This window comes from Apteryx mantelli, chromosome 30 (genome assembly GCF_036417845.1).
Source record: "Apteryx mantelli isolate bAptMan1 chromosome 30, bAptMan1.hap1, whole genome shotgun sequence".
NCBI classification, from domain to species: domain Eukaryota; kingdom Metazoa; phylum Chordata; class Aves; order Apterygiformes; family Apterygidae; genus Apteryx; species Apteryx mantelli.
Genome location: NC_090007.1, coordinates 204,669 through 228,618, shown reverse-complemented (window position 1 = coordinate 228,618; position 23,950 = coordinate 204,669). Strand labels below are relative to the sequence as shown.

Here is a 23,950-nt window from a genome sequence, read left to right as displayed (position 1 = left end):
GACAGATTGCTGCATCCCTGAGTGTCTCCCTGCGCGCAGCTCATCTAGCAGCACTGCACTCCAGGTAGGGAAACTGCTCCTTCCCGACCTCAATTTATGACAAAACTCTGAAGCATGAGGCTGGATTGATTGCACGTGGAGATTGTGGCTTGGTAACTTGTGCGAGCGCTGCAGCAGCTGAGCTAATTCAGCATTCCTTTATTTATGAAATCTATGTGCAGGTTGAGTGCAATTAAACGATGTGCTTTGGGATCCTAGGGGATGAAAGGATCATGGTAAATGTAGGTTTGTTATCCTGATTTAGCATGTACCGAGCCCACCTACAACAGCCATGACAAACCAGATGCAAAACATGAGGTTTAAAAACCTGTAATCCAGCAATTGCTGTCACAGGCTGCATGTGTCAGCGCGTTTGATCTGGGCACGTTTCCCCTCTTTCCAGGGAGCTCAGGCCTCCTCGTGACATCCCCCGTGACAAGTGACTGAAGAGCCCGTGGAAATAATCTGCGGGGAGGCTGAAGCGTTTGGGACCTGCTCCGCACTAGGGACGCCCACTGCACCCCGGCTGCAGGAAGGGGCCCCGCGCACCCTGTGGGCTCTCGTCGAGCATCACTCGTCGTGGCCTCCTGGTGGTGGGGGGCGCTTGGGCCGGAGGGCTGCCGCCGTGCCCCGGGGACGGACGGACGGACGGACGGACAGACGGACAGGGTGCCGCAGCAGCTGGCACGTGCTCCTGCGGGGCCGGGGCGGCTGGCCCAGTCTGTCCTCGCCTCCGGGTATAAGCCCCCAGGTGGTCCTGCAGCCGCTGCTCCTGATGTCCGCATCATCTTTCCCATTGCGGAGTATGCTTGTACCCTGGTGGCCTGTAATGCCTGCTCCTGCGTCATGGCTCTGCCGTGTCCTCCCTGCCGTGGCGCAGAAAGCCCTCTTGTGCCTGGGTCATGCTCCGAGCGGCGGTCCCACCAGCACAAACCCAGCACCGTCCTGGTGCCCCTGCACCGCTGCCCTGCTCCAGGCGCAACTGCGGGGCACACGGCAGAATGCGCTGCCTTCCCATGTGCTTTAAACACCATCACAGACCGAGCAGGGGGGGCGTTTAGCCCAGCAAGGTTGCACACCGTGCCCCTTCTGCCCTCAACGGCAAGTGCTGAGCACGGCAACCCCTGTCCCTGGCAGTGGGAACTGCCGTGGCCCCTAGGGCCTCTGCGAGCGCCCCGGTGCTGGCGAGGGATGGGCCGAGGGGCAGGGCAGGAGAGCCAGGGCCGTGGCTGAGCCGGCAGGAGTCCAAGGGCCCCAGCGAAGCTCTGGAGAAGGGGAGAACTCGGGGGGGGGGGGTCACGGGCCCAGTGTTTGCATTTGGGGGAGAATAATGGGTTTTGTTCAATACTTAATCCCCACAGTAACTAAAATGGTGCAGATGACCCTGTTATGCCCAAGCCTGGAGATGATGGTTGGTGCATCTTCAGGCTGGATGGAAAGTGTGCTCTAGCCCTTAATTGGAAGCTCATTTTAAAAACACCCAAATGAGAAATAGCTTTAAAGTGTCCTGCCAAGCACCCATGCCAGAGTGGTTCTTCCGTGCCTTGTCCCTTAAACGCCCTGTGTACACCAGGGTTCGAACGCCTCAGCGCGCTGCTCCCCAGGCAGTGGGGTGGCTGGGCCAGCTGGCAGCACGGCTCTGCTGCACCCACCAGGGATGCTCCCCGGGCTGCTGCAACCCCGTGGCCTTGCTCAGTGCCCGAGGCTGCTTCAGCAATCCCAGGCCATGTCCTGGTCCCTCATCGCTCCGATTGGAGCTCAGGGACTCCCCCTTCCCATGACGGTGTGGTAGAAATGCTGCTGTGCCGGCCTAGGCAGGAAACGTTGAAAGGAACGAAAAAGGCAATGAGGGAGCAGGTGCAAGAGCTACGGAAACACTCGTGAGGGGCTTTAAGTATTTTTTTATAATTTATTTTAAATGGAAATTGGTGAGCAGCATGAAACCTGGATCAAAGAGGAAAGAGTCGTCGCTTCTCCCCCACCTTTAACGAGAGCCTTACATCCTAGCCCAGGTCCCAGCAGGCAGCAAAGCTCTGCTCTGCAATTCAAAAGGTGTTTTGCCTCTTAGACCTGCAGTGTGGGGCTGGGGGCAGCTCATCAGACTCCTCTTTCTGGCTGCAAGGTGTCTCTGTGTGGCGGACGAGGCTGACGGCTGTCTGCCTGGGGAGGGGGCGGCCACGGGCAGAGCACGTGGCTGCCTGGGGCATGGCCCCATCCCCAGCGCTGCCGGTGCCGCTGCTCTGCAGGGCAATGCCTGGCCAGGGACGGTCGGTCCTGGGGTGACAGTGCCCAGCAGGCACAGTGATGGGACTTCATCAGTCCGATTTACTTCCCCCCTCCAGTCCTGCAGCCTCTTCGACCTGCTTTTTGGGGATGTCAGTGGGATGAGCAGGATGGCAGGGTGGGAGAGCTGGGCACCCTGGGGACGGAGCGGGCAGGAGAGCTAGGCACCCCAGGGATGGAGCAGGAGATCCAGGTGCCCTGGGGACGGAGCAGGCGGCAGAGCCCCCGAGCCAGGTGCCCCTGAGCTGGGCGCCCTGGGGATGGAGCGCGTGGGAGAGCCAGGTGCCCTGGGGACAGCAGAGCGGCAGAGCCGGGCGTCCTGGGGACGGAGCGGGCGAGCTGGCCGCTGCCTGGGGAGCGGCGCGGGGAGATGGCGCAGAGGCAGGCGGGGATCCAGACGCCGGGGTCGGCTGACGGAGTGCAGAGCGTTGCCCGGCTCCCGCTGCTCAGCCTGTGCTCGCCGAGGCGCCTGGCAGGGAGGCCTTGCTGGCGCGAGCAGGCCGGGAGCAGAGGCCAGGCAGCAGAAATGCCATTTCACTTCCATGCCCGGGAGGCGGTGGAATGGGGCTGGTGCAGGCCGGCCGGCAAGGCGCAGTGCTGCTGCCCTCTGCCGAAAGCGCACCAGAGCCACGAGGGCCACGGCACCCGCGTTGCGGCCTGGCCACCCGCTCCGTCACCCGGCAAGCCCGGGCCCCCGTGCCCCGGTCCCGCCAGCGCAGGGCGGCTGGAAAGGCGAGCCTGGCTCCCTGCGACTGCAGCCCCCTCGCCTGCTTGTCCCTCCCCGCGGCTGCCCGCGGCTGCAGCCGGTGCCTGTCCTGCTCCACCCGCAGCTCATCATCAGCGGCTGTCCCTCTGCGCCTGGCACCTACTCAGCTGGGCATTGCCCACTCAGGGCCACGGTGGTCCAGCGGCCGCAGCCTGGAGCCCATTTCCTCCCCTGCCTCCATCCGGGGCGTTTTGGGATGTCGGCCCTGCTCAGTGCTTGTGCAGCACCTTCTGCGACGGCCCCCGGCTCAGTGGGGCTCTGAGCTGGGCAGTAAAACGCAGCTGTCACCAGGTCCTCTTCAGGGGGATGTCTGCAAAGAAGAGATTCTGCGTCAGGTCTGGCACTTGTGTTAGCTATTGTGTTTCTGCTGCAAGCCTGAAAGCTCCCGGTGGGTTGCTCCTGGCAAAGACTTTGTGACAGTAACACAGCAGCTGTCTTCATTTTCTTTCTCATCCCTTGCAGACCACTTGTCCTTTTCCTCTTCCTTCCCTCTTCTCCCTGGTGATGTTCCCTCCTTCCTTTTGATCTTGCTGTGTACTCTGAGCTGTTCTCCTTCCCAGTCTAGATCTGGCTTTCCCAGTTGCTTCAAACTATCGGGAGACCACTATCAGCACCAGCTTGTGAGGCTCCCTGCTGCTTGGGAGGGGTTAACCATGGCACATGGGCCACCTCCTAGCCTGGGAAATGAGCTTCTAGCTCAGCTCCGTGGGATTGTGTCAGTTCCTGGAGAGACACCGAGCAGTGAAGCCCCACACCGCATTTTCAAACAGCTAAAAGGGATTAAATGTTGACTGGCAGCAGGGCACTTCCAGGTGACTGAACAGAAAAATCTCACCCCAAAGTCGGGGAGGGGGTGGCAGGGAGGAGACTTTATAACCCTGCACCACCTTCAGTGCTGAAAGCTCAGTTGAGGGGTGAATTTTGGTAACTAGCTCTCTCCAGCAGCTCAGGGAAACAGTTGCTTGAGTTATGAAATAACAGCAAAGCAGAGGATGCAATCAGGGTCCCGATTCAGCAATGTGCAGAGACACTGCTTGGCTTCTCGAACATCACTGTCCGTATACGCCCAGCTGAACTGGGGATCCTGTGTTCCTGCATTAACAAGAGAGCAGCTCCCACAGTCTGTTTGCAAGCTGCTTTTAAAAGCAATGAAAACTTTATCAATTAAGTTATTGGTCAAGCAGCTGCAACAAAATACAGCTGGGATGTCCCTGTCCCCTCCCCTTCACTCCCAAGCATCTGGAACTCAAATGTATCCATGAATTGGGGCCAGAACAGAGAATGGGAAAGCAACTTTGAGATGTCGGCAATGCTATCTAGCGAGGTGTGTTCATGTCCCGATGGGTCCAGGGACAACATCACTTACCGGGGCTGGCACTTTGCTCTCTACCAAGGGATGAGGGCTCACCTTGGTGCTTTAACTGCTGCAAACACGGGCCATGAAGATAGTTGCTCTGAAGTGGCCTGACATGTTCAAGATGGTCTTTCTGGGAAATGATTCTCACTTGCACAGAAATTCCTTCATGCAGAACTTATGAAGCCACGTGCCACAAGGATCCCCTCCTCTGCCAGCCTGCTGGAAAGTACAAGTGGGGGCTAGGCAGATTGGAGGGAACTCCCCCATTTTGGCAAGCAGCTGCTGACCAGAAGCCAATACTATCAGCGAGCATGCAGCAGTAGGGGACTGGGGAGGGTGCCTGGAGGTCCGTGACATCTGCTGACAGCAGCAGTTGGGATAGGCTGGCAAGGAAGAGACCAAAGGGTCAAGGTAAAGAAGGGTAAGAAAAGAAACATCTGAGTCTACACGGACAAGCAACCCAGGAGGGACAGGGAAAGCAGACTGGGTGTTAGGGAATTGCACAGCACAATGGTGGCAAAGCTGAGGAAAATCCCAGGTCTCCTGCTTTCTAGGTGAATTCTCTGAGCACTAAAATTTGTTCCATTAGGGCAGAAAGGGAAGAAGTGGAGGGACTGTCATTGCTTGGAGACTAGCATTTCTGTCATTCTTAAATTGATAGTTTAAACAGGATTCATCAGACCTGGTGTCCGTCAGCAAGAACCAAGCAAGTGGCTCAGAGGATGAATACAAATTTTGTTACTCCTTTTCCTTTGGCAAGCTGTGAAAGTTTCTTCAGTATCTTCTGGCCTTTAGATTTTGATCCTGCCCAAGGGAAGGTAACGAAAACAATAGCTTCTAGCATTTAGCACCTTACAGTTCAAAGCAGACTAGGAACCCTAACTTGATAATTCTTCAGCACACTCTTGAGACAGAATATCTATCCTGTACTCAGAGCCTGGGGATGTGCAAAGAGCTTAAGTCTTTCAGCCTCCTTAGATGCAAGCGCCATCCATAGATGGAGTTCCAAAGGGCAGCAGATCATGTTGATCAGCCCACTGTGGCTTTGTGCTTCTGGAAGTCCTGAGCATTTTGGTCTGTGGAACCATTTCCAGGTGCCAGAGCAGAATGACTGCACCTCCTTCACGGCTCAGCACGGAGGCAGAAATATTTCTCTCTCAGCTGTTGGACATATGGGAAAGAAAAGTAAGAAAGAAAGAAAAATAAGAAAGCGAGTGGGGTATTGATGCTTTGAAAAGCCAAACTAGGGAGAGACCACTGAAGAAAGAAGTTATAAACTCCTCTTAATTGAAGGCAAGAGCTCACGGGAATAACACAGGTATTAGAGGAGCAGACAGAATTTAGGTGGAAAACAGAGCTGCTGTTTGAGACCATCTTGTGTTTCTGTCTCAGTCAGGCTGCCATACACTGGTTGAAATGAGACTGGGACCAGCAAGTCCCAGCACAAACTGGGCAGATAACGAGGTGAGAGAGAGGACTAACAGCTGTATCAGGCTTTTATAGACCTGCTAAAAGGTTGTGGCAACACACTCCTCCAGGCAGAGTGGACTGGAAAGGGTGAGAGCGATCCTAGCCCACGGGATGTGGGAACACACTGGAAAAGGGGGAACTGGGTGTCCAGAACTCCAAAATGCCAGCAGTGGCACCTGCAGAGGGTAGGGAAGCTGAGAGCAAGACAGAGAAACAACACCAGATGGAGCAAGAGAAACCAAGACAAGCGGGGAGGGAAGAAGGCAGGGAGATTGCTCCCTGGGAAAGTTGAGTGAGCATCTGCTTATCTTTCAATGTGGAAGGTGCAGAAGGCTTGCTTTGCCTGCCCTGCTCCTCCTGGGAGGAGAGATTGGGAATTAGCATCATGTGCTGGAGCACAAACAGATCCATGTGGCTGGGGCAGAGGGGGTCCAGCCCAAGCGGGACGCGTGGCCACCCCAGCACCGTGTGCTGGAGCACGGACAGATCCGTGTGGATAGGCTGGAGGGGGTCTGGCCCAAGTGGACACGTGGCCACCTCAGCGCCGTGTGCTGGAGCACGGACAGATCCGTGCGGATGGGCTGGAAGGGGCCCGGCCCAAGTGGACACGTGGCCACCTCAGTGCCGTGTGCTGGAGCACGGACAGATCCGCGTGGCCGGGGCAGAGGGGGCCCGGCCCAAGTGGGACGCATGGCCACCCCAGCACTGCTCCCGGCAGCTGGAGCCCTGGCGTCCCTCTGGAGGCAGGGTGGGAGCCGCAGCATGGGGACGTGGCAGCACTTGCTGCTGATGCTGTGACCACTGGAAAGAGGAAGGATTTTGGGAAGTGGCCGAGAAAAACGAGGATAAAGCTCCCCTCGTGGTGCCGGGGGAGCCGTGGTGGGGCCCGTGGCTCCATGCCGGTTGGGGCAACCGGGCCCTAACGGGAGCAGCTGTCGCTTGGGGCGGGGGCGGCTGCCAGGCCGCGCCGCGCCGCCGGGGGAGGGCGGCAGCCCCGAGGCCGAGGAGCGCGGGCGGCACCCCGGCCCTCCCTCTCGCCGTGGGGAAGGGCCAGGCCGCGGGCCCGCGGCGGTGGCCGGGCCCCGAGGCCCCGCAGGCAGGCCGCGGCCTGGCGGGGCGCCCCGAGCGGCGGGGCCGCCGCGCCGCGCCGCCCCCCGGCCCGGCCCCGCCCACCCCCCCCCACGCCGCCGCCGCCGCCGCCGCCGCCGCCCCGCGCGCCCGCTCCTCCACCGTCCCACAATGCCCAGCGGCCACGCCCCGGCTCCCCGAACGCGCGGCCGCACGCCCTCCTCCCTCGACCGGCCAACCAAGCTTACGCTCCGGCTGGCCGCGAGGCCCCGCCCCCGGCCGAGATTGGCCCCGCCCCTCCGCCGCGCCGCGCTTCCCCACTGGCCCCCGCGGCTGTCAGTCAGCGGTTGTTTTCGGCGGCAGCGGGTTGGGTTGTGCCCGCGCGTCGCTGGCTCGGCGGGGCTGTGTGAGAGGAGGGAGCGGCGGGCGGCAGGCAGCGCGCTGAGGGCGGCGGCGGCGGCGCTAGGCCCGACCGGAGGGGCCGGGGCCGGGGCCGCGCCGGGCCTCGCCGCGGCCGCGGAGGACGGGAGGGTGGGTGGGGAGGGGGCACGGGCCGCGAGGCCGCGCCGGGCCGGGCCCCGGCGTGCGGAGGAGGGTGGTGGGCGGCGGGGGGGTGGGGGGCGGGCGGGCGGGGGCGTCCCAGCGGCGGCGGGACCATGACTCTGGAGTCCATGATGGCCTGTTGCCTGAGCGACGAGGTGAAGGAGTCGAAGCGCATCAACGCCGAGATCGAGAAGCAGCTGCGGAGGGACAAGCGCGACGCCCGCCGCGAGCTGAAGCTGCTGCTGCTGGGTGAGGAGCGGCGGAGCCGGGCCGGCCCCGCGGGGCGTGACGGGCCGGGCCGGGCCGGGCGGCGGGGCGGGCGGCAGCCGCAGGTGATCCTGGCCCCGGCGGCGGGCGCTGCCCGCCGGCGCTGCCCCGGCACGGGCGGCAGCTGCGCAGCGGCGTTGCTGGCTCTCGCCGCAGACGCTCGCGCACGTGAAAACTGCCTCGAGGAACCGCTTCCTCGAGTGCTTACGCCCGCTGCCTCCCTGCGTGTGCAGGTTCGCTAATTTCGGCGTTGCCAGTGAACTTCTGGGCCTTGAATGGGCAGCTGTGGGAAAGACTGGCCTCTGGCTCCCAAATCACCGAGCCCTCGCCGCTGGCCTGGGAGTGCCGGCAGGGGTAGGAAGTGGGTGCAGCAGATCTGAAGGGGCACGGAGCAGTAAGGATGTGTGAGGTCTGTGTCTGTGGAGGAAATGGCCAAAGTGTTTAGTGTTACCTGCAGGAGCAGAGGTCACCTGTGCCATGATAAGGGTGTAGGTGTTTGTGTAGCAGCATAGTGGTGTCCTGTGGTTAAACAGAGGGATAAAACTATACCTGGTTTACAAAAGGTTTACAGGGAGAGGCAATCTGTTACAAGAGCAACCCACTAAGATTTCAAGTGTGTGCATCCTTCTTCAGCAGCTACTGTGATGTTCACATCCGGTAGTCCCCAAATAAGACTTAAGTTACAGTTTTTGTGGGTCCTGGGATTCGTCGCTGCTCACGTATATCCTGGTTTGTGTCTGAATAGTGGTATCGTTTCAAACTGGAATACAAAGCAGGTCTGATGGAATAAGTTTGTTTGTTTGTAGTCTGTACTGAATTGGCAAACTAGTAAGGCACTGGTGAAAAAGCAGGTTGAACCTTGTGAAAGCAAATGTGAGTCTATTTACACAAATCAAGTGAGGCTGTGTCTGCCCAGTCCTTTGGAGATCTGTAACACTGGCATTGTTGCACAGGGATAGTTGTTAAGTAAAGTCTATGGCTTTCCTTCTCACCTTGCTGGAACTCAGGGTGAGAAGATACCTTGGCTGCGGATATACTACTGTTCTTCAGGTGAAAGATAAAACTGATGGTTTGACGTTTGTGCTCTTTGAAGATGCTGTGTTGGTTTCCATAAGGCTTCTTATAGGCTGGGAAATTTGTCTCTTGGACTCAGATACTTCTTCAAAACAGTCCTACAGAAGCAGTCATTTCAAAGTAGGTTGGAGCCATAGGCAAGATCTGGGCTAAGAAGATCCCCATCTAATCTTGCTAAAGTGCCTCACTTCAGAAATTAAATTCAAGTTGCTCTAGAGTAAGATAGACTAAAAGATAGACTTAAGTAAGATTCAGCATCGCATTTAAAAAGAAAAAAAATCAGTGTGGGATGGTTAAGACTGGGTAACTAACACTCCCATTTTCAGGACATGATTAGAAAGGCCAAGCCTTCTTCCTGTTTGCTGGGTGCTTCTCGCTGTATACAGTATTGCTCACTGCCTGTCTTAAGTTGTTGCAGGTAACGTGTGTTCTCTCTCCTTAACGTAACTGCTGTTTACAGGGTTTTCTCATATCTTGTTCCTATTATGTAGAATTCTTATATTCACAAATGAGAATGATCATATTAGTGAGAGCTTTTTCCAAATGCTCAGAATTTTGAGAAGAGTGTGTATGGAGGGAGTTTCTGCATTGTAAAAGCTGTGGTAATTTTTCCTGTCTTCTCTGTCTAGTGTGACAGTTAGTTTGTTGAAGCCTAAAACAAAAACTTGAGATGAAGAATAACAGAGCTGTACAGTGAACCTAATAATGCAATTTCAAGGTATTGGACATATCCCCTGGTATTAAGCAGTCATCGGTCTCTTTCCTGGGGGTGTGTAGTGGGGGGGGGAGGGGAGGTTGTTTTATACAAAAATTACTCTGGTTCTTGAATTGCCATTAAGCATGGGATACTGCTGACTAAATAAATGTATTTGCAAGTGGCTGTCAGGTACTTGGGGGTCAGTAGTAACTTACTGTGAACTCTGCAGCTTTCACATGTTGACAGAAAAAATGGTGAGTTCAGGTTGTCTCCTTGTCTTAATGCTGTCATATAAAAAAAGATTATTGTGTCTGTATGAATATAGGAGACTACACTCAGCAGAGCTTGTAATGTTCTGCTGTAGTGCTGTTCTGTATTGATGATGGCCTGCAGAAAAGCAAGAGGCTTTTTTTTTTTTTTTAAGAGGGGGATGATGATGAAGTGACAGGAAGAATCTGTGTTAGAAGCTCTGAAGTAAGTGAGAACCGAAGTGAATGAATGGTGCCGAAGTTTGTTTTACATTTTTGTTATCAGAACATTTTGAGGCACCTCTGGCTTTTTTTCTTTTTTCTGTTTTGGTCACTGTGGTAAAAAACAAGGAAGTATTTCTCACCACAGTGTACTTAACCACAAAAGATTTCGGTTTCCGATTTTTTTATCCCCCCCCCCCCCCTTTGTGGTGTAGCTTTCCGTTTGAGACGGAGATAGTTTACTGCAGGTTAATGGCGGTTTTAGTGCTAGTTTCTAATTAGGCTGCCAAAAACTTTGTCAGTTTTCAGAGATGGGAAGAGTTTGACGCTTTATTTTAAACACACTGCTTCTAGTTACATTTTTGCTGCTTCTATTTGAGCGTATTTGTTTGTTTGCCTTTTGGCCTGGTACTCTAAGCGTGGGTAACTGGGAATCTACCTCTGAGTAGTGATTGTGTTGTGATGAATGAGATTCTGTCTTAATATATCTGTCCCCTGGTGTGAGGTGAATACCTGGTGGTTCTTGTGGTGAAAGCCAGGGCTCTGCCAGCATATTTATTTGTAACCAGAGATCAAAAGGATTTGTCACTTATGAGCCACGCTTTAGTTTTTTCCTCTCAATAATCAAGTGAGTTTGACCACTTTAATAGTAAAGAGCTGTCTTTCTGGATTAGCCTTCTGTTAAATGCATAGCAATAGCAAATTTTGGAAAATTGAACAGAAGTACTCAACAGAAGTGTCAATGGTGTATCCTTCGGCTGTTGCTTGTGGGACCAAAGCATGGAGATATGCTAATCATATTTAAGACTTGACCCTTGCGTCCCTTCCGTGGAAGATATTGTGTAAATGGAGTGGAAGTTGCTGGGGGAGTTCCATAACCTTGTAACAATTGTGATTGTTACAAGGCTGGGTATGGCATGACTCCTTTTATCTGTTGATGCTTTTTTCACCTCATGCTCACCGTGTCAGAGAGTTCCCGTCATCTTTGTATCCTCTGCTGGCCTTCACATGCCAGCTGATGCTTTTCTGGAGCCTTGAAAGTAGGGGTGGGAAGATCTGCCCAACTGACTGTGCAGGAAGCAGGCTTTGAAAGGGTTGGACTGTTTAATGTGCTGGCAGTGGTGTGAATCTGTCTTGTCCTCCCAGTTACTTGAAGACACAGCTTCTCCTGGGCAGTAAAGCTGTGCCATAAGGAACCACTAGCCTTGCTGAGCAGTCTGTTGTCCATTAGGGAGCAAGACAGAGTGCAGACAGCTGCAAGCAACATCCTGCTTTGCTCTGCCTGTCAGTCCTTATTTTTAACTCTATAGTATCCAAAGGCCGCAAGCAATATTGGAGGTTTCTGTGGCAGCATACTGCCCACAGCCTTTTATCTTGCTGCAGTGAGGATTATCATTTCAGTCCTTAAGAGCAAATGTTATTTTTCGTTGCACGCCAGTTTGGGTTACTGAGAAGATGTACTGACTTGATTGTTCATGTCAAATGGATGAGGAAGTAATTTCTTGAGCTCTCTCCTCTTTTAGAGTTGATTTTCTTCTGTTGCATTCTGTTCTTTTCTGTAAAAAGATACATAGTCTATAAGGTAAATGGCATTTGGTACCAAATCACAGTGAAAGAAAATTTGGTCCTTACTGCTCAAATAGGTTTCCCTCTGGCCTGCTGGCTGTCATCTCAGTTTGCAGTACTTACTAACTTGAGAGAAAGAGTGCATCTGGGCCCTCTCTGGCTGCTGCTGTGATTGTAGCATCTTGCTGGAGTATCTGGGAATAGGTCAGGTGTGACGGACGAGGGCCTTTTGACGCAGAATGTGTGGGAGTGGCTGTAATGTGAGATTTGGAATAAGTACCAGAGTTGCTTTTGAAGGCTGCTGTAAAGGACAAGATGTCTTCCTTCCATGTTCACTAGATTTGTGGTGAGAGTAATCAGGACCATCCGGACTGTCTTTCAATATTCTGGAAGGCGACTAGAAAAGTAATTATTAGGATAGCGTATATTTGGATACAGCAATAAGAACTTTGATGTGCAATATGATGTTAGCTTTGTTTCTTCTATCACAGACAAGGTTTGCTATATCTGCTAACTTTCTCTCTTGTATTCTGCAGGCACTGGGGAAAGTGGGAAAAGCACGTTCATTAAGCAAATGCGTATAATTCATGGCTCAGGATACTCTGAAGAGGACAAAAAAGGCTTCACCAAGCTGGTATACCAAAACATCTTTACTGCCATGCAGTCTATGATCAGGGCCATGGAAACCTTAAAGATTCTGTACAAATATGAACAGAACAAGGTAAGTTTCTGACAATATTTGTATGTATTTTTTTAGACAAAGGGAGTTCTAGGGTTTGACTTGTAGATTCCTGTTCGTTTGTGTCCTTCCACATTATAATCCCAACCTCCTCGAACTCTTTCCCATAAGTATTTTATGTTTAAGGACTGCTTTTTATGATACTTTACTGATATCTGACTCTGTTCCTTAAGCTATGTTAAGGACTAAAGCAACTTTCTACCTGAGGGACAGAGTCATCATATTCCACTGAATGAAGTTGTTCTCAGGGTGGTCTGTGCACTGGTCTGTATAATGAATTGGTGGGAGCAAGGAATAGGGGTAGGATATAGGAAAAGTGTTTGACATACTCATCTCAAGGATTCAGTCATGTTAGATGTGCTGTGTTTTTATTTGCCTGAGTTGGTATTTGCATCTGAACTTGAAGCTGGTCAAATATATGGTGGACCCAAAAGACACCTGTTCCAGTAGTTAGCACTATTAGTGAAATCTATCAGTTTTTCTTTTACCAATCTTTATTTAACGGTTTCAGTCTCAGCCCAACATCGGGATGAAGTTTGACTTGCAAATCTTGGGTCCAGGAATAAATTTTTCAGACAAATCTGGTCTAAATTATTTTAGCTGTTTTGAAGGGGTGAGAGCGCCAGGAGATCAGATTTTTAGTGTGTTTTGCTTCTTTAATGCTTTCTGCCTTAAGGTTTTGAAGTGAAATTGTATTGTATTTGTTCTGTCACACAGCAACATGGAGCTGACTTCTAATAACTGTGTATGGGGGCTAGGTGGTGCACCAGGAGTTCTCAAGCATGAATTCCTTTTTTGCAATCCTTTAGTGAGATTCTGCAAGATCGGTAATCAGAATAGGCATGGTGTGAGGAAGCCTGCCTTACCTGTGCTTTCCCTGAGGCATGGCAGAGATATTTTGGTGGCTATAATGTGTCGACTTTTACTGGTGATCACGTGTGCAGAACTTGGCTTTGTTTTTCTGTTTTTCCTCTAATGAAGATTATGTTGCATGGTATAGGCAAGAGCCCCTTCGTGTGGCAGTTGTACCAAAGTTCTCAGAAAGCAACTTGGTGTGGATAGTAACCTCTTTGATTCCGCAGGCTGTTGTAATGGTTTTAGTCCTTCCTTTGTTTGTAGATTGTAGGGTGGGCATTTTTTATTCTCTCTCTCAGCAGGGATTGTGATTGAAATGCCCTAAAGCAATGTCTCTATCACTACTCAAAATGTAGTTTAACATTTTTTATTGAAAGAAACCTGAGATAGCAGCTTGTTCTCAAAATATAGCTTTACCTTCTCAAAAGTTGGGCAGTTTGGGGCTCTTCACACTAAATACTCTGCCTTGGAAACCACAGTGTTTATAAACACCTGCTGATCTAATGATGTAGCACATCTTGACAGGTGAAGTCTGTTGGTGTTTTACAGCTTATTCTGTGAAGGAGCATATGATGCTTTGGAGGAATTTTGCTGATGCCTTCTATAAAAAATGAAATTGTGAAATTTCATTTCTTAATTTAATAGTGATACAAGAAAAATTGGACCTGTGAAGTGTCAGAGGTATAGTTTACCCATTGCTCCTCTGGTCTTGGCAACCTGACCCACAACCAGAATGTAGATCCTTGAAGTCATAGTGCAAGGATTTAGTTCATCTGAGAGCTTTTTGTTTTGTGGAGGTTTTGTTTTGTTTTGTTGCTTTTGCTTTTCTATCTTCAGGCCAATGCAGTGCTGATCCGGGAAGTAGATGTAGAAAAGGTCATGACATTTGAGCAGCCATATGTAAGTGCAATTAAGACTTTGTGGAACGACCCTGGAATCCAAGAGTGTTATGACAGGAGAAGAGAATATCAGCTTTCTGACTCTGCTAAATAGTGAGTATATAACCATTGGCACACACTGGTAGATAGCAGTGATGCTCTAACAAATAATACTTGCCCAAATTTTTTGTTCAAGTCTAGAGTTGTTTCAATAGGCAGGAACACTGCAGTGGATCCCACTACATAATTTCTTTAAAGTACATCTTATTTTTTCATCTAGGCAAATAAGTCTTATTGGTGTTTTAGACAAGCTGCATGGTCTCTGCTGGGTACATGTATTGGGATAAAAATCATAAGTATATGCTGCTTTGCCTTTCTGGAACCAGATTCAAACAAGTTTCCAGTTATCTGTTGCCACTGCTTTTCTGAGGTTGCTTTTTCATCTTAATTTTTCCTAAGCATACTTCTGGCAGATAGAGGCAAAGAGCTCTGTAGGAGATGGGGGAAGCAGTTTTTTTATTTTTCTGGGGGACAGGTTTAGATCTGGAAATGCCTTTCTATTTGCTAGTTTTCTTGAGAGTTTGAGATGTTCTGGTGGGTGATAAAGGCAGCTGTTTAAACATCTGTGTCTGGATATACCTGAGGCTGGAGTCTCAACCTTATGCTATCTATGCTCTGGCTCTTAGGTATTAGAAGTGTTGCTTTTTCTCTTCAGGTTTGTCCTTTGGCCTACAGATGTGCATGGATATGTAACTTGTGGATTTATTATTAACAAAATTTAAGTATAGGAAGACCAGGAAGATATTGCCTGTGCTTGGTAACATAGTTTCCTTTATATGGAAAAATCTCAGATGAAACTCAATTCTACCATGGGTGTCCAGTGTGCTTAAACCTCCTCTGTAGAAAAGATTGTCTTCCGCTCCTATTTGCTGAAGACACAGAGTTGATAAAGTCCCTAATGTATCTGTTTATCATCCAAAGGGGATGGCTGGTGAATTACTCCTCCCCAAAGACACATTCTGTTTTTTCTGTTTTTTTTTGGGGGGGGGGGTGTTTTGGGGGGGGGGGTTTGCATCAAATTTTAAAACCATTCAGATGATTTCTGACTTCCTTGTTATGCTAGGGGAAGACTAAATGTAGTGCTGTTTGAATTTGTATATGATGTGCTGCAATTTAAGGTAGTTTTTCCATTGTTCTTCTTGTAGCTATCTTAGTGACGTGGATCGTATCGCTACCCCAGGATATCTACCAACTCAGCAAGATGTGCTACGGGTTAGAGTTCCTACAACCGGCATCATAGAGTATCCTTTTGACCTAGAGAATATTATCTTCAGGTACTGAAGGTGTATTCATGTTACAGCTGAACTGAGACAGGAGTGAAATGGTTTCAGGAAGGATGAGTTTTGTATTGCTTTTGTGTCCAGATGTTTAGCTGAGAGGCTTGAGTGGATCTGTGTACTGTAATGTCAGGAAGTATCTGCTGAAAGGTGCTCCTGTAATGGGGATGGTGTAACACTTCATTCTGATTAAGGGAAAGCTCCAAGCTGAAGCCATTGACTGTCATAAAATGGAGTATGCATTCGAGTCAGTGGCGCTTGGAGCTGGACTAACCATCTAGCAGGAATTGGTCTCCTTCTTGGGAAGGATTGTCTTGCTGGCATCTGAAGCTGAAATGGTGGCTTGTGAGATAGCTGTGTGAACTGTTCATAGGTTAAGCCACTGAGAGGAAGAAACAAGCTTGCTTTGGGCAGTGCTTGACTTGAAATGTATTTGCCTTCAAGAATTCTTTGCTCAAGCAACTTTGACCATTTATTTCTCTTTGAAAAAGAGACTGCTTTTTGTACAGAATGACTTCCTCATATGTGATTCCCTAGTATCTGCCTTCAGATGTAGTTTTCTGTGCCTAGCTTGTGGCATCGGAATATGATGCCAAAACTAGTTGCCTGTGCTGTTGAAGCAACATATGGATATTTGGAGGCTTAGGCCTACAAGTAAACATGGCATACAAGGGTTCAGTGACATGCTTGTCTATTACAAAGCAATCTCTCTCTGGTACTTACATACTCCCTCCCCTTCTCCACCACAGTGTTGACATTATGAGAGAGGAATAAAGTAGTAAAGAAGCCTGCATCCCATCTCTGAATCCATTCAGTTACAGATAGACGAAAGGTCACTTTGCCTGTTCCGGTTTGCTGAACTATGAGATAGGTATAGGATTTTAGTAAAGGTGTGTAGATTGGACCAGATGTGTTGAACTTTAGGTGAGCGACAAAATAATTTTAGCCTACTGTACAGTTGGGACTTAAAACTGAGGCTATGAGTTGCATAGCTGTTACGCAGCACATTCTAAGAAAGGTTAATAGCTGAAGTGGGCTCTCTGAGAGACATTTTGAAGAAAAAAGGTGCTTTAATAGAAAATACAGTTTTGTCATTTAACAGAGCAGAGTTTTGAAAGATTTGTCTTTTCAGACCCATAACTCGGCTTCTGAACTGCTACTTAGCAAATCAGAGCACCATACAACTAGAAATGGTAATACTGAGTTTGGGGATTTGAACTGGGTATCAGTCTCCTTTGTCCATCTCTTCAGTTTGATATATTTCTGGAACAGGATATTTTGTAAGCTTGGTGGCTTTGTTAGTGACCACATGTTGCTACGTCCTCCTGTTAGTTTAGCTTGAACAGTAAAGAGCCTTTGTTCTCATTGTGTGCTGGCACTTTGAATTCAGATAGAGAATTGCAGCTACTGCCGTGACACCATATGCATTTCTCTTCCTTAGAATGGTGGATGTTGGAGGTCAAAGGTCAGAACGAAGGAAGTGGATCCATTGCTTTGAAAATGTGACTTCCATCATGTTTTTAGTAGCACTTAGTGAATATGACCAAGTTCTGGTGGAGTCTGATAATGAGGTAAGCCAAAGAGTGGGAGCTCTCCAAGAAGATAGGGGGAAGGAAGAATGTCTGTCTTGCTTCTTGGAGGTTGGTACAAAAGTGCTTGGTGCCAAGGAAACAGAGAGTTGGATCAGCAAGGATTGTTGGTTTTGGCCTTCAGTTCTTCCTTTTGCAAAGGGAACATGAGCTTCAATGGATCATGATGTCCCTGAGAATGGAAAATGCGCAGTGCATTCAAATTATCTGTACTTCTCAAATGATGCTGAAATACTCTGAAATTGCTGTGTCCTGTGTGTCTTGGAAGGTACTGTGCAATGTGAAGGCATGCTCTTAAAAAGTACCTGTTGCTGCTTCACTCTTTTCCTCACCTGAAGTACTTTGCATTGCGGCTGCTGTCCTGTTGGATAATGACTGGTCTCTTTGAAGGTGCAATATTGAATTTTTACACCTGCTGATAGATTAAAAAATGCTGTTAGGTGACAGCAGTTATTCCTTTATTTTATACTAGACAAGATGTGTATCAGTTCACAAGGCATCATGGCCAGTCCTCCAACATGACTGTGCAAAGCATAAAATGACTTTTAAGCCTTCTGGTATTAACTGCTTGCCAATTAAATGAAGCTTGATTCCACCAGATTTCTGCATTTGCTTTCCACTTACCTGCTCAGCTGGAGCCAGAACTTACTTGGGGCCCAAGTTATTCTGTGTACAGTATCTGAGATGTTGGGTTGATGCAGATCTAACTATGTGTGCAGGTAGCAGAAAGATGACTTGATCCTCATTTGTGGAAAAAAAAATTTTTTTTCCCCTCATTTCAGAACCGGATGGAAGAGAGTAAAGCCCTCTTTCGAACCATTATCACTTATCCCTGGTTCCAAAACTCTTCTGTTATCCTCTTCCTCAACAAGAAAGATCTTTTGGAAGACAAGATCCTGTATTCCCATCTTGTTGACTATTTCCCAGAATTTGATGGTGAGTGGGTTTTAAGGAGGAACACTCAATCTAGAAAGGAGGAGGTTTGGGGGGTTTTTTGTTGTTTGTTTTTAAAGAAAACTCAGATCTAGAGATGGGGAAAAAACTCTTAATGTGAGAAGAAATACATATAACAATGAGAAAATGTCATAAGTGTCTTAATCATACATATATAATTGGAGTCTGATTGAATGAACAAATAATGAACCTCTCCTAGATGAAGAAGTAAAAATTACTTTATCTAAATATGTACTTTATTAAATAATGGAAGTCTAACTTTCCTACTTGTATACTTGTGCATATAATCTGTTTATAGACATGCGAGAATTGCTGATATACTGGACATTTAACCCTCTAGTCAAGAGGTTATTTGAGTCCTTGTTTTGAGAATCTGACTGGTCAAATACCTGAGTTGTTCAAGTGTTGGTGCTAAAAATTTAAGGTAGCATGAAATTCTTTAGTGTGCCATCTGCAATTGTGAAAGAATAATAGCTACATGAAACAGAAATTCCAATCTGAAATAAAATTCCTTTGCTGAAATAGCATTTCCTACTCTACAGTTCAGTGCATTTAAAGTTGGCTGGTACCAGAGTTGTATGGGGCTGAAAATAAAGGTAATGGAGAGTGAGGTCAGGCAGCACTACTCCTTCCATGCCCTCGTGTTTTAACTGTGTCATTATGTGCTTTGAAAATACATGGTGAAGGGAGAATTGCCCTTTTGCAAACCTTGCTTAATTTAAACTACTAATGAAATTGCTTCTAATTAGTTGTCCTCCCACTTCTGGAGTCTCATGCCCCCTGCTGTCTGAAAGTACAGGCACTCTGAAGTCATCAATTGTGGAAAATGTCAAAAGTTTCTGTGGCAGGGGGTGTATAGTTGGTGAGCCACTGTGAACTTATTGGTCGAATAGTGCATACTTCTCCTAATATAATTTAACAGCTGGAGACAAGATAGCAACATTAGAAAGTGTAGTATGCTTTCAGCTCTTTCACATAAATAGTTATTGTAGCTGCTGCAGGGATGCTGTGTGATTTGGGAGCAAGAGGTAGCCCACCAGACTACCTCTCAAGAGATGATCCTTGCAATGGAGAGTGTGAGAACACCAAATGCTTTGAAAGGAATATCAGTAGGTAACTTTTTCTGAGGAGCTGTTAACAGTATAAAGTAAATACTGGCTAAAATTACTGTTTTTAGCCCCTGTGTGTTGACCAGTCAGTTAGGACAGACTGCAGTGTTGGCTGAATGTGTCTCTTGTTTGCATAACGTAAACTTGTGTCCTTCTGAACATGAGTTCTGTTTATGTATTAAGAAATATGCATTCCAGTTCCAAAGGAGAGCATTGTGGCACGTATACCAAGCATCACTACTGTGTAGTAACAACAGCACATACAGAATTATACCAAATTCTGTATCTCAGAGCACAGTCTGAGCCAACACCTTGGAGTCTGTCAAAACTCTCAGTCTTGGAAAAATGCCTTTTGTAGGTGTTGGTTAGTTAATTTAAAAGCATGAGATACTTCAGGTCCCAGAACTTTTATACAATAAACAAGCTTAACTACTTCTTTGTATCCCCATAGCCCGTAAGAAGAAATGCACTGGCAATTGTTCTCTAGTTCAAACCAGAGCGTGTGCTTAGCACAGGTCCCTTGACTGTGTCCCCTTGTTTGCTGCAGGCCCACAGAGGGATGCACAGGCAGCCCGGGAGTTCATCCTCAAGATGTTTGTGGATTTAAATCCAGACAGCGACAAAATCATCTATTCTCACTTCACATGTGCCACAGACACAGAAAACATCCGTTTCGTCTTTGCAGCTGTCAAGGACACCATCCTACAGCTCAACCTGAAGGAATACAACCTGGTTTGACCTGCTCTGCCCTTGGCCCCTTGAGAGGCTTCATTGTGAAGAAAAGACAAAAAGAAATTTTAAACATGACAGGAAAAAATTTTAATTTTTGATGATGTAATGATTGCAAATTGTCTGATCTGTGGAGTGGCAAGTGCTCAGTGTTATCCTGGAGTCTCATGTCTCTGTCCACAGAGTAGTTGATTTCATATTTTTAACAAATTGCTTTTATTTCACAGTTAATGGGGATATGCCTCATTTCTTCAGCACCTTGTTCACTTCTTAATTTTTGCCAAACAGCTAAGGCGGCCTCATCTTGAGCTTTCCTTTGTTGCTTAGCCACTTTTTCTTTTCATTCCCGTGGTATATAGAGAGAAAATAACTTTCCAGCCAAGATTGTGAATTCACTGGACTGTGGGAGTGTGGAATTCTACTGGTCCCTTTGCCTTGTGCTACAGGGTGCCTCTGGTGTAATTTGCTAATCCTGCCTGCTTTTCCCCCCTCCTTGCCCTTCCCTTCCCCAGGACACGCTCCATGGTTCACTGTGACGAAATGTTGGGGAGGAGCAATTGCTCTCCAACTATTGCAAAAAAAAAAAAAAAAAAGAAAGAAAAAAGAAAAAAAAAAAAGAAAAAAGGCAAAACAAAAAAAGCCATCACTTTTCCATTCTTTATAAGTTTTAGTTCTGAGTTACTTTTTTTCTTATCAATTATAAAAGGTATGGAGACTGTGATTTTTTTTTTTAAATTATTGATGTTCTATACATAGTTTGCTACATGTTGCTGTATTTTGTTCATGGACTACAAATGATGGAAGCTCTTGGAGCAATAGCTGCTGAGCCTGGGGAAGTGCCTGACTGTGGGGTTGTTGGGGTTTTTTTGTTCTTTTTATTTTTTATTTTTTTTCTCCACGTACACGTGCGTGTGCACACACATGCACGTGCGCATGCACGTCCCCCACGCGCCACAAGCGTGTGTGCGCACACACTAGGCTCAATTCGCAGAAAGAAAACTCCCTTTTGTTGAGTAGAGTGTATGACATCAAGTGAGCGACTTCTCTATGCAGCAAATATCAAAAGCACACTGCATAATTGTGGCATTTAAACTTCAGACTTTGGCTGGATTGAAAAATCTTAGTCTTGTGCCACCCTTTGGTTCTTTTGCTGCTAGTAGCAAGCAAGCCTTGTTTATCACATCTTGTGCCAGTATGTTGTATAAATTTGTAAGAATGCTTTGGTCCTGTCCAGTTTTTGCAATCTTCTAGAAAGGAGCAGAGCTGGTGGGTCACAGACTTTGGGACATAGGTAGCATTCTTACTTGAAAAGATTGTGGAGAGCTCTTGGAGGGAGCGGCAATTTTCTCTCTCCTGTTTATGCATTCCCCAGAGGCGTATGCTGCTGTGTTTCTCTTTAGAGGAGTATGGATTCTCTTTGGAGAACTTGCACACATACTTGCTCCAGGGTGCATGTGATAATCAAGTTACAGTAGTCATGGCTGGAGCATGTGGCTGCTATGGAATCCAGAAAACCCTAGTGTGGATGCACTTTTGTTTAGCAGGGGAGTAGAGGCAGTGACAGCAGGGTTTGCTGGTGCAGATAGAAGGAAGTTAGTGGAAGTAGTTCTGGATTCTAGATGCCAAACGAAACTCCACTGAGCAGAAGGATGTGAAGCCTTTGCACGTTAGAGGTTTTTTCCAGGAGCCAAGGCAAGTGAACAAATGTGCCAAAGATCTGTTGCCTGCCTGGAAGACTGCAGGGCAAGGCAAGGAGTGAGTAGGAAACGGGGAGATCTGACCCACCTCTGGGCATGTGTGGTTTAGCCATCACTAATGCTTCTGTTTCAATTCCAAGAAGTAGCATTGGGTCCAAGTTCTCTGGATCAACCAGATTGCCCCCTTAAAGGCTATTAGGCTGCCAGTAGATAAAGACTAAATGAGCTGCACTGTTGAAGGGGGCTGTTGATATTTTGTCTCTTTTGTAGACAGAGCACTACACCAGTGTTTTGCACAACATGTAAATCTTAACTGTCAGAGATGCTTAAGATGCTTTGATCTAGAACACTAAAATCTGGAGTCGGATTATTTTGAGTAATTCTGTTTATAGGTCCCTCTTGTTTTCCAGAATAGCTGAGGGAAGCCTCTGTATGTCTCAGAGCACTACAGGAGAAAGCAAGCTCTGCTAGGTGTGATTGGAGAGCTAAAGTTGGAACAGTAGCCATGGGACCAACAGTTGAAGAGCCAGAGTCTGGCTGAGTGATGATGCTGAGGGGAACACAGCATCTCTTTAGTATAGCCATGCTCTGGACTGCATTTAATATCTGGGAGGAATGAGAGGGTTTCCCTCATGTCAGACAGCTTTGCATCAATTTTACTGCTTTTTTGTCTTTATGCCAAAATGATCCATTTTGTAGAAAGTGTCCTATAAAAAGGAATTTATAATCATCTTAGTGTATCCTAAATGCTGTTCATCTGAAGCAGATGGCAGCACCAGTTTCTTCTGCTTTCCTGATCCTATTGTAAATGGTTCACACAACAACTGTTGCCAGCAATGAACCTGGCACTGAGAAATACAGGCTCTTGGAATTAACTTCCCAGAAGCTGGGTTTTTTTTTTCCAAGGTGAATGATGGTGGTACTTCCCACTTGAATCAGAAACTTTTGTTTTTGTATCTTCCCCTTCTTTGTTAAGAGCTGCTGCACTGGCACAGGAGGAGGGATCTTGGCTCCCCTGTCTTTTGCAGAGTAAATCTGTGTTGTTGTGGGGAACTGTGGGAGGCTGTGGGCAGAAGGATTTAGGTATGTGCTGTACCTTGCTGACCAACTGCTTGATGTAGCTGTTGGCCTGATAACTGACTTGGCATGATGATTACTGCGAAGGGAAGGGGAGCACATTATGTGATGGCTGACCCATGAGTTCATGAAACCTCATTCTGATTTAGGGGAGGAATGGGCCAGACTTGTAAACATAATCTGGAGGTGTTTGTGGACTGTAATATATGTGAGAAGATACCAGTGTTAGCTTGTGCTTTTCCTAGCAAGCAATAGCTTGTTTGCCTCCAGCCTGGCCAGTAAAGCATTTCTGCAGAACTGGTTCACTTCTCTGTTGTCTGTTGGCTGGCCCTCTGGCAAATGTCTGCCCTAGCAGAAGTGCCAAACCTTAAACCAAATTTGCCTGTATCATCTTTTCTGCAAGTGAGGCCAATCAGAATTTTCCACAGGTTGCAACAAGAGATTGACCTTTAGAAAGATGATGGGCTAGGGTTTTTGTAAAGAATCTGGAATCTGAGTCTGAGGAAATGGTCTCTTGGCTAACCTCTGCTCCTTGTGCATTTTTTATTTTTGTTCTGCTGAAGAAACCAACATACTCTGAACCAGTTTGAAACTTGAAATCAATGAGGAGAGGACCATCCCATTTCTTTGTACCATTCTGTGTGGATTGGCTACCTGGTGAGCAACAGCCCCTTCCCACTTCAGCGTGTCAGATAGCTCCAGCCCCTTCTGCCTGTCTCCCCTTCTCCTGGAGTTGGATTCTTTGGTCTCTTGTTGTTGCTTCCTAGCAATGTTGGCCTTGCTTTCAACTATGGTTTTCTTCATGTGTTTTATTGGTTAAAAAAAAAAAAAGTACTTCCAGAGTGTACTGACCATTGTATTGTACTGTACAGAGCCCGGGTTGTTAGAGTCCAGCAGAGATAAAGTGTGTTATGCAGCACCCAGTTTTTAAGAGTATGGTTTGTGCCAATGCCCCTTCTTTAGTAGTGCCAGAGACTCTTTACAAGTGCCAATGTGGTGGAAATTATTTGGTTATACTTGTATATTATAGGATTCTGATTTAAGACAATTTAAACATTAACCTATTTAAAAAGATACTATATAAAATGCTGTTTTTAAACCTTGTCATTTGCAATGCATGTATTGTTGTGTGTGTTGGGGTGGGGGGAGGGAAGAGGGTAGGGGAAAGGAGTTTCTGAATAAGATGCCCAGTGTCAGGGTCTATTCAGGCTCCAAACTGTCTCATTCCAGTCCAGGAATGTGATTGTTTCTTGGAATGATCCAACTCTGACTGCTGGGCACCAACCCTTATTACAGAAGTATCTGATGGAAATCGATTTTCATATCTTTCTCCTGAAATAAATTCTCTGTTTGAAATTGGAATAAATTTTGTTCCTAAAAACCGTG

The 23,950-nt window shown here is 47.9% G+C and overlaps 1 protein-coding gene across 1 annotated transcript; it reads left to right on the top strand.

Moving 5' to 3' along the window:
- Positions 1 to 7,631: 7,631 nt before the first annotated feature.
- GNA11 (G protein subunit alpha 11) lies at positions 7,632 to 23,950 on the top strand. Its single transcript, XM_067313021.1, has 7 exons — positions 7,632 to 7,775; positions 12,137 to 12,321; positions 14,032 to 14,186; positions 15,278 to 15,406; positions 16,851 to 16,980; positions 17,781 to 17,934; positions 19,609 to 23,950. Exons 1-7 carry the CDS (start codon positions 7,640 to 7,642, stop codon positions 19,797 to 19,799), a joined length of 1,080 nt encoding a protein of 359 aa, XP_067169122.1. The 5' UTR covers positions 7,632 to 7,639; the 3' UTR covers positions 19,800 to 23,950.

Bases quoted from the DNA above. Each gene is read 5' to 3' on its own strand.
- GNA11 (XM_067313021.1), top strand. From the start codon at position 7,640: ATGACTCTGGAGTCCATGATGGCCTGTTGCCTGAGCGACGAGGTGAAG. The intron at 14,187-15,277 runs GTGAGTATATAA...TTCTTCTTGTAG, and splicing joins CTTTCTGACTCTGCTAAATA to CTATCTTAGTGACGTGGATC. The intron at 15,407-16,850 runs GTACTGAAGGTG...TCTCTTCCTTAG, and splicing joins CTAGAGAATATTATCTTCAG to AATGGTGGATGTTGGAGGTC.